This window comes from Agrilus planipennis, unplaced genomic scaffold (assembly GCF_000699045.2).
Source record: "Agrilus planipennis isolate EAB-ADULT unplaced genomic scaffold, Apla_2.0 scaffold976, whole genome shotgun sequence".
In the NCBI taxonomy this organism is placed as follows: Eukaryota; Metazoa; Arthropoda; class Insecta; order Coleoptera; family Buprestidae; genus Agrilus; species Agrilus planipennis.
The window spans coordinates 1-9,619 of record NW_020439627.1 but is presented as its reverse complement, the minus strand read 5'-3'; the positions used below and the strand labels follow the sequence as shown (position 1 = coordinate 9,619).

Genomic DNA, 9,619 nt, shown 5'->3' with positions numbered 1-9,619 from the left:
GTCAATAAGGAATAGGCGAGATCAGTTGGTAGGACACATTCTCAGGCATGAAGGTCTAGTCAGAGACGTATTAGAGGCAGAAATAGGAGTTAAGAGGAGTAGAGGTAGACCAAGATAAGATTACTGTTCGCAAATAGTTAAGGATGTGGGTTGTTCTAGTTTTAGGGAAATGCGAAAATTAGCTATGGATAGGAAAGAGTGAAGGTGCGTGTCCAACCAGTCTTAAGACTGACAACCTTATGATGATGATGCGAGTTGATGCCTTCCTCATTTAAAGATTTTGGACACTAAGAATGGGAACTAACGCCGTTGATGAATGATGATGGGCTTTTTGTAACATTGCGTTTAAGCTGTGCTTCATAACTTACATTATTCCTTGCTGTAACGTCTGCTCCCAGTTCTATGAGTCTCTCTATAAGAGATGTTTTGTTGTCTTTGACTGCATACATCAAAGGTGTCATCCCAGTCGCCTGGAAACAAATACGTCTTTGCAATTGTTTGCTCGATAAAATATATTAGTTTTATAGAACGTTTCGATCATTCCCCTGTGCATGTTTCGTGTCATTTGACAATCACGTTCGATTATAAATGACAATATTTCTGTAGAAGAAGCTCCAGATTTAAACTCACTTCGCAATTATATTTGAAAACATTATGGTAATAGCAATTGCAAAATCAAAAGCTCTCAAATGTTTCAAAGATGAATTTATTATTCACGAAAATAAAATATAAAANTCAAAAGCTCTCAAATGTTTCAAAGATGAATTTATTATTCACGAAAATAAAATATAAAAATTTTAAGACAAATATATTGTATTCACACATTTCACCATCGGGTGATGAATCTACAGACGTGTCTGATTTAAAACTATTTATATTAACTGAGGGATCGGGGGTTATTCTTGTTGTTATTATTATGTTAGGTGGTTAAACTTAAGAGTGTACAATATTCTATAGACAAAAATTGTTGTAACTTCAGTCAGCAACACTTTTTTGACCTGAAATTAGGGTGATTCTTCCAGTGTTAGAACCACCCTGAAACAGACCCGGAATCCATGGTAGAATAAAGATTCGGGCTATAGGGCCGTGATGGTCTAAGTGAACTATTCTGTCCAAAATCTTTATTCAACTATAGTCTTTGGTAGGTTTACAAATTAAAATATGTTAGCGCAAAACTGGCAAATTCTTTTCCTTTTATTTGTTGAAGCTGATATATGCTGAAATCAATTGTTATCTATATTAAATTGACATAATGCTATTATTGTTTACATATTACTTTAATAGTAGCGTTTCTAGTAGAATAAGTAACTGTCTAGGTATAATAAATGAAAACTTCTGAACAATTATATTCACCAGTTTTTAGTTTAAGTTGTTTAGATTGTTATAAGGAATGTGTAGGTCGAACGAGTAGATCGTTGAAAATTCGGGTTAATGAACATTTATCGAGTTATACCTATCAATAAAAATTGGATATCACTTATGCAGAAAGCTTAGAGATTAATAGATATATTAACAAGATTTAGCGTTAAATCTACAAACATAATGTAGAGACCATGATGACCATTAAGTTTTTGCTAAATCATCACCTGATGAAGTCAATGTTTGGCGAAACAGTTACAGTGTGCAATACACAAAGAATTTAGTTCTTTTCTCTTTACTTGGGAATAACGATGGGACTTCTTTGCTGGACCCAGCAATGTCTAAATGTGTTCCCAAAGGTAATTACTTACAGGATCGGCAATACCAGCAAGAGGTGCAGTGTTGGCATCTTCTCCTGCACTTGCGATACTTTTCTCGATGGATTTCAACACTTGGTCCACCGGAGACCACTCACTCTTTTGGCACAAACTTAACACCTTTTGTCCAGCATCCCTTACAACGGCTCCAGCACTTTGCGGTTTTTGTGCAGCACCTTCTTCCGCCTCTCCATTATTGTTAACGCCGTTATTGTTATTAGTTGACACCTGATCGTCTTTATCTTGGGGAGGTGCTTTGTCTTTTTCCTCTTTTTTCGCGTCATCCCCGGAATTTTTATCTTTCGGAGGTCCTTTAGAACCCCCCTTTTTACCGCTGGGTTGCGACATTATTTTTTATTATTACCAATACCCGTTATTTTCTAATGGTTCTCGTTAAAACAGTTAAAAGTGTTGCTCTCTGATTTTGCAACATGGCTTGCATGTTTCGTGTGCTGGATAAAGTTAGAAAAAGTTGCCCGCCGTCCCGAATCTTGGCAATATCTGGGAGCTTTCGCCAATACAAGGGGCGGTACTACCCTTCCAACGATTGTAGAAGGGGCTGCCTTGATTCACTACTCTATTCCGTTAATTTATTCGGAAACAATGACCCAATGGAAATCCATACGAACATTATTTCTTCGTAATAGTTAATATGTTAATCAGATTTAATATTCCGTTTATTGGAATGGAATTTAATTATACAAAATATGTTACAAATTTTAAATTAACAAAAAGACCGTTTGTTGTTACGCCTCGCATCAATAATTCCCAAAAAGTTAGATATTAATGTATGCAATTAACTTTTTCGGGAATGAACTGAATAAAATCGTACTTAAAAAGGGTTAAAAAGGACAATCGCGAATAACTCTAAAGGCACTTACATCGGCCAAAGGAAACGGAAGTTTCAAGGAGAGTGAAAGAACATAGATCAGAAGTTTTAGCCTGAAATTGATGGTCTAAAAGTCCTATTATAGGAAAATAAAATTATCTTGAAGCACTGTTGCTGGTTACTTTTAAGAAGAAAACCGAATGCTTCAAAGTTAAATTTTAATCCGACAAAATTAAATTGTGGATACCAAAAAATCAGTTAAAGAACGAAATATTCCAAAAAAAAAAAACAAGCGATATCTATGCATCTGTAGAAACGTTTTTGTTTCTCTTTACTTATTTACATTTATTAGACAATCGAAGCAATAAAAGTTTATCAAGAAATGCACAAACTGGTGTAATGGTTATAATTTTCAAGGTTATTGATAACTATTTAAATAATTCCACTTTTATCACTCCGAACCATTGTAGACATCGTGCTCTCATAGTAATCGTTAAAATATGACCACTCTTCTGCCACAGTTATCAAAAACATGCAAACTTTCATTGAAATCGACTAGACTAGTGTAGGTATATCTATACAATGGTGTATTTGTTTCTTCAAACATGGTGCACTCTGTTTCTTTAGTTTTAAGAGGAAGTTACACCGGAAATTGAGTTACTATCATCAGGTAGGTAAAGAGCCACTGATTCCAGTAACATTGGGAACGTTGCTTGAGAAAGCAGTGGGAAAATATGAAGACAGGGAAGCTATCAAAGTCATACACCAAAACAGAACGTTGACTTACAAGGAGGTCCTAAACGAATGCGATAAATTAGCGGCAGCTTTGAAGGATGTAGGTTTAGAAAGAGGAGACAGAGTTGGAATATGGGCCACGAACATTCTAGAATGGTACATAACCATGTTTGCTTGTGCTAGAGCTGGAGTCATTCTAGTAAGTAGTTCATCATTTAATTGACTGAAAATTGTACAACCATGAGTTGTTTCAAACACATTTGGCATCAACTTAATCTTGTGATAAGAAATACGTACCTATACATTTTTGGGAATTCAAAAAGGACACCCGGAAATCCTTATCAGAGAAAGAGCCTCCAAATTATCCTTCCTAAGTTCTCAAAGAATTTCTTATGATATTAATTTATATTCATCTACAGGTTACTATAAATCCAGCGTATCAGCCTCCAGAGTTAGAATACTGTATTAACAAAGTTGGAATAAAGACATTAATAAGCCAGGACAAAGACAAATACAAAGATTACTACGACTTTTTAACGGACATAGCACCCAGCATACGGTCGTCAGAACCAGGGAAAATAAACGATCCAAAACTACCCTCTTTAAAATCAGTTATCGTCACAGGAAGCGAAGAACGAAAGTAAACATTTATTAAATACAAATATCTAAAGAAATCTATCTAAGAAAGGTTGAGAATACATATATATAAAAAAACATACCCTCTCACGTCTGTTGACCCATGGGTGTCTCATGGTGGTTGGTGGTTTTCCTGTTTTAAAACTTATAACTTACTAACTTGCTTTTTCAACTTGAAGTATGAGCCCATATAGAGGGATGACTAAGCGTCGACGTTTTTAACAATAATGAATAGGGAACTAATTATGAAACACAAAAACTCGTTCTAAATGTTATTATTCTCGACAAACAATACTATTTCTAATAATTAATCTTGTAGGCCCTATTTCTGGCACATACTTAATGATTTTTTGAATCTTCCAGGGGCGCTTTTAATTATAACGAGTTCGTAAACAGGCCCAGCAAACAATCTGTAAACGCAATAAAAAATAATCAGCATCTTATAGATCCAGATGAAGGATTTAATATACAATTCACTTCAGTAAGTTTATTAAAAATTTTGGTAGACTTCGTCCAGGCAAAACCAGTTTATCCACACAAAAAATTAGCTGGTATCTGATTCAGGAACAACCAGTTTTACTGGATAAACTAGTTTTGGCCAAAGGAAAACTTGTCTGGCCTGTAATATATATATATATTTTAACGACGAATAAAATAAAATTATAGGGCACCACGGGGTTTCCAAAGGCAGCTTTGGTAAATCACTTTACCATGGTAAATAATTCTCTGCAGATAGCTCTTAGGGCGAACATTTTAAATAAACACCATCGCATTTGTATACAAGCCCCGTTCTTTCATGCCTTGGGGACGGTTGTTTCTCTGCCAACAGCGCTACATGCTGGAGCCACCTTGGTTGTCCCGTCGCCCACTTTTAAGCCCCATGCTGTTTTGGACGCCATTAAAAACGAAAAGTGAGTGAAAATATGATGAAAATTCATTTTTATTAGTGTATAGAGCAATCGTGGGCAAATTTGGATGCTGTTGTAGATGCTCTGTGATAACAGGAACCCCAACTATGTACATTGATTTGGTCAGAGCCCAGGAAGAGAGACAGGAAAACATCAGTTTAGATCTCGCAATAACTGGAGGGGCTCCATGCTCTCCCCGTTTATTCGAAGAAATGAGAAACGTTCTAAATGTCCAAAAACAACAAGTACTAGCACCCACGGGTGTGATTGACACCCTGATTTTAAAAATTGTTTGTTTCTAGTCCGTGTACGGTTTAACGGAATTGACCGCTGTAGCGTTTCAATCGTTAGTAAATGACGATAAAGAAACCGTGCTGACAACGGTCGGATGTGTTGGTGATCATTTGGAAGTAAAAGTGATCGATGATACTGGGAAGATAGTGCCGTGTGGGACTCCTGGAGAACTGTGCGTCAGGGGTTATTCTTGCATGTTGGGATACTGGGGAGACGAGGAAAAAACGAAAGAGATGATGGGACCTGACAGATGGTTAAAAACGGGGTAAGTAGCCAATAATTAATTAAAAATATCCAATATCATAATATATTTGTATTCTGATTTTGACGCTATTACACTTGTTGTCACCATTTTCTTTTCCTCATGAAAAGACCCCTGTTCCTTTGTCCCACTAACCTTCCCCCAACACACTCACAATTTTTTTCCCCTGCTTCTATTGCATCTTAATTCTGGAATTCAGATTCTTTTCCATACAATATTTAGTACGGCCATCACTTAAGGATGTTCTAGAACCTTTACGTATCGACGTGCCATTTTTATAAAGAAAAGTTTAATCAGGTCATAGACGTGCCATCAAATAATTCTGTCTCTGTGATTATTGGGAAAATAATAATAATAAATAATATCAACTTAAACTTTTTTATTTACTACAAAAAAATAGGAACGTTTTGCAATGTTTAAATTATACGTGTAATTTAAATTAAAGTAAAATTAGTGTTACTTTCGTTGTTGCAGATTAGATGACAAATAACTTATGTTACGGTTGTAAGATGTTACTTTTAGCAGAATGCATGCTGAACTGGAGTTATCTGTCAAACGATTTCTTATCGAGTTTTTAATGTTATTCATCTCTGAAAGAAATGACTCGCAGGCATAGGTTGATGAAAAAATATTGTTAAAAGAGCATAAGCCAGCTTCTTCAAACAATTAAACAATTAAAAGTGTTTGGTTCCCTTTCTCTAGCTCCGCTCATTGGCAATTTACCACTACATCCGCTCAATCGTTGTTCATTAACGCACTTATTTCTTCTTTAATGTCTTCTTGCACTTCCGTCTTCATCTTCAACATATCAATCACCATTTTCAGCAGATTTTGCGTCAGGCCTTTATTCTTTTTCTCTATTTGCCCAATTTTCTACTCCATCTCTAGTTTTCTACCTTATCCCTTTCGATTTACACATCCCTTTTACTTTCCTGAATTCTTTTAACGTATTAGTCTATAAAAGCTTTGATAAACTATCTTATCATATAAATTAGGCATCACCAACATTATTGATTAGTGTTATTGGTTTATTACCCTTTCAGTGACGTATTCATTCTTGAAGAGAGCGGCTATGGTAAAATTGTCAGTAGAAAAAAGGATGTAATTATAAGGGGTGGGGAAAAAATATTCCCCAAAGAAATCGAAGATTTTCTGACTGCTCATCCCGACATTGTGGAATGCTATGTACGTAAATCATAGTAATGATTACGTTACGTTACAATTAAAACGCAGTGTTGATGGGGGTGATTTAATTTAATCCTTTTATTTCAGGTGGTTGGGGTTCCCGACGAAAGGCTAGGTGAAGAAGTTGTTGCATGTTTAAGAATGAAAAATGGTACCGTTGTTTCTGAGCTAGATATCGCACAGTTTTGCAAGGGAAAAATTTCTCATTATAAAATCCCAAAGAAGGTCAAAATTGTAGACGATTTTCCAAAGACAGGATCCGGTAAAGTTCAGAAATTCAAATTACAGGAACAATTTGCAGCGGCTTGTTAATTAATAAATTGTTAGAGATTGATTTATTAGTTAATTTTCTATTTTTCTATTAAAAAATATAGTCGTATATAGGTGGTTTTCTTATTTATTTTTTTACCGAATCAAAAAATTGTTATTTTAATCTACTTGATTTTCTTGGTTGATTTTATTTGTTTTATTAATTAAATATTTATCTACTCATGTGTTATCAATTGTTTAAATATGTAATGAAGTGAATAAATTTCTTTAAAAAAACACATAAGCCAAAGTTCAAAATCATTTATAAGTATGTTGGTAAATATTCTTACAAGAACGAGGTTGAAAAAATCGCGATTTACCCCTGCAGTTAAGGGTAAAAGTGACCAATAGTAGCCAGTTTACAGGACGTGCGTGATCCTTACCTAAGCACGCCACTTCCTGTCTACGGTTCCGGTATTCAAGAAGATCGAGGTTATCGATGTATGTACCTACGCCACGTTTAGAAGTTAAAACGAGAACTAAGTCCTCGTACTTTTCATTTTTTCTTTTCAAAAATATCGTAGATACTAAACGTACTAAAATATTTCATTCTATCAATGGGTGCCACGGATTTTTGTATTCTTTTCGATGTTTTTAAGACATCTGAAATGTAAAGGGTGATTCTTTAACACATGTAATAGTAAAGAGAGAGAGAGAACATTAATCATGCAAAAATTTGCAATTAAATCTTCATAAACATAATTTTATGAAAATAAATAAAAGTAAAACAAGAATACTGGTATGCAAGGGAAGAGTGATTATAAAGATAGGAGACGAAAGATTAGAAGAAGTGGCTGATTTTAAGTATCTAGGAAGTGGTGTGATTGACACCCTGATTTTAAAAATTGTTTGTTTCTAGTCCGTGTNGTAAATAATAATGCATTCAAGTTGGTGTATGTTGGGTTATCTATATATTATATTACAAATTATAGTTTAACGTTTAAAAAATATATAAATTAGCATCCATAGTTGCACCTACATGGAGAAAATATAATTTAAAGATGAAAATTCATCGATTTACTTCAACAAAACCTAAACTATAGCTCAATTACAACTTTTGTTTTAAATTGTCCTGGCGCCTCCACCAAAATTCTCAATAAATTTTTTGTAATTATTGATGATGTTTGCATATATCCATAAACGTCTCATTTTCGGCATTAATGTGATAGTTTTAGAAGATTGAGGTACACAATGACAAATTTGATTCTTCTTGCATTTGGACAAAATCATAGAAAAGCTCAACCTATATTAAGTTACTTTTAAGAAAATCTAATCAGACAAAAAACCAATAGTTATAATTTTCCAATCGTTTTCCACATACAATTAACTACTAGAGATTGATAAAAAGATTAAAGGATTTAAGTCCTTGTACGAATTTGTTAGTGCAAACAGGATCTAGGGTTAACACTGTTGACCAAAATTATAAAAAGGATGAATCTGATAGAGATTTCGATGTTTTCCAGGGAATTATCAGGGATCTTTACTTAAAAAAGGGAGCAATATTTATAAAAATATCCTAAAGTAAATAAACCAATGTCCCTTGTTACTTAATCGAAAGAAAATTCCCAAACAAAATCGTATAACAGGATGAATTTCATCAACCAAAAAATAGAAAAATGATTTGAAAATGTAGAAAATTAGGAACAATAATTTAATAATCCGTTTAATCGTCAGTAATTTTAAATGTTAGTGTTTGATTTACCATTTGCCGACCTTCGGCAAAAGAAGAATTGGCAAATTAATCTTAGGATTAGTACGAATTTTATGTCGGACTTTTCACTATCAAAAATTGCCAAACAAAAGCATTTTCTATTTATTGCAGTTATAATTCATAAAACTGTAAATAGCAGAACAAAATTGTAATAGTAAAAAAATATTATTTCTTACCGTGCCTGGTCCATCAAAGTTCCTCAGCCGGTCAAAAATTCTTTTTATTTTATCCGCTTCGTGGCAAATAAAATAGGAATTGTGGGACACATGGTACCCGTAGGTATCGTAGATTTCGTCTAATTTTTGAGCTAAAGTTTTCCCATTGGAATAAAGGTAAGAAACCAGTGTTGCCATTACCAAAGCCGCACTGATTCCATCTTTATCCAAAACCTATCACCTATCTTTTGGGATGAAGATAGACGGATTAAATTGTTTAAAACAAATCAAAGTTAGTTTCAATTGTTTCGTGAATAAAAATGCGTGCGTCGATGCTACTTAACTATTTATTAATTCTTTTTTTCATTAAACCTATTTACGTATTACAAAGGCATAAATAACTAATCGATTGAGCATTTGGAATGTATAGGTAGATAATACAAAAAATTACTCAATTTTCTCGTGGTATCAGTCCATGTACTTCAGGTTGTAAAAACTCTGCCAGAATGCCTTCTACCATTTCCTTTAAGATTTCGTGAAGTTTTGTTCTGTCTCTGAAACAAATGAAAAAATTTGCAATTAATATACAGGGTGGAAATGTATTAAATACTTAGTTTAAACGATGTACATACTTTTCTGTTGGTGAGGCACATAACTCGGTGTAGTATTTTATTTTTGGTTCAGTCCCACTCGTTCTTAAAGTCGCCACAAAGCCATTTTCAAAGGAAAACGTTATCATTTGACTACTCTTGGAAACAGGCAAAATGGCTTTCTTATCAGCTTGATCACTGTCATATCCTGTTGTTAAATCTCTAACACCCGTTATCTTATACTTCCCGTTCAAAAGAACTTTCGGATA

At 34.1% G+C, this 9,619-nt stretch overlaps 3 protein-coding genes across 3 annotated transcripts; 1 reads left to right on the top strand and 2 right to left on the bottom strand.

Moving 5' to 3' along the window:
- Nucleotides 1-185: 185 nt before the first annotated feature.
- On the bottom strand, nt 186-2,833 carry LOC112905946. Its single transcript, XM_025979398.1, has 2 exons — nt 1,731-2,833; nt 186-470 (listed from the first exon to the last, which is right to left on the bottom strand). The coding sequence occupies exons 1-2, from the start codon at nt 2,082-2,084 to the stop codon at nt 288-290; spliced, it is 537 nt and encodes a 178-aa protein (XP_025835183.1). The 5' UTR covers nt 2,085-2,833; the 3' UTR covers nt 186-287.
- Nucleotides 2,834-2,962: 129 nt separating this feature from the next.
- On the top strand, nt 2,963-6,967 carry LOC108743655 (acyl-CoA synthetase family member 2, mitochondrial). The gene is made up of 9 exons (XM_018479236.1): nt 2,963-3,130; nt 3,193-3,499; nt 3,720-3,940; nt 4,300-4,417; nt 4,603-4,847; nt 4,924-5,089; nt 5,147-5,403; nt 6,444-6,585; nt 6,673-6,967. Exons 1-9 carry the CDS (start codon nt 3,066-3,068, stop codon nt 6,895-6,897), a joined length of 1,746 nt encoding a protein of 581 aa, XP_018334738.1. The 5' UTR covers nt 2,963-3,065; the 3' UTR covers nt 6,898-6,967.
- Nucleotides 6,968-9,089: 2,122 nt separating this feature from the next.
- On the bottom strand, nt 9,090-9,613 carry LOC108743654 (glucose 1,6-bisphosphate synthase). The gene is made up of 2 exons (XM_018479234.1): nt 9,393-9,613; nt 9,090-9,314 (listed from the first exon to the last, which is right to left on the bottom strand). Exons 1-2 carry the CDS (start codon nt 9,497-9,499, stop codon nt 9,212-9,214), a joined length of 210 nt encoding a protein of 69 aa, XP_018334736.1. The 5' UTR covers nt 9,500-9,613; the 3' UTR covers nt 9,090-9,211.
- Nucleotides 9,614-9,619: the final 6 nt, after the last annotated feature.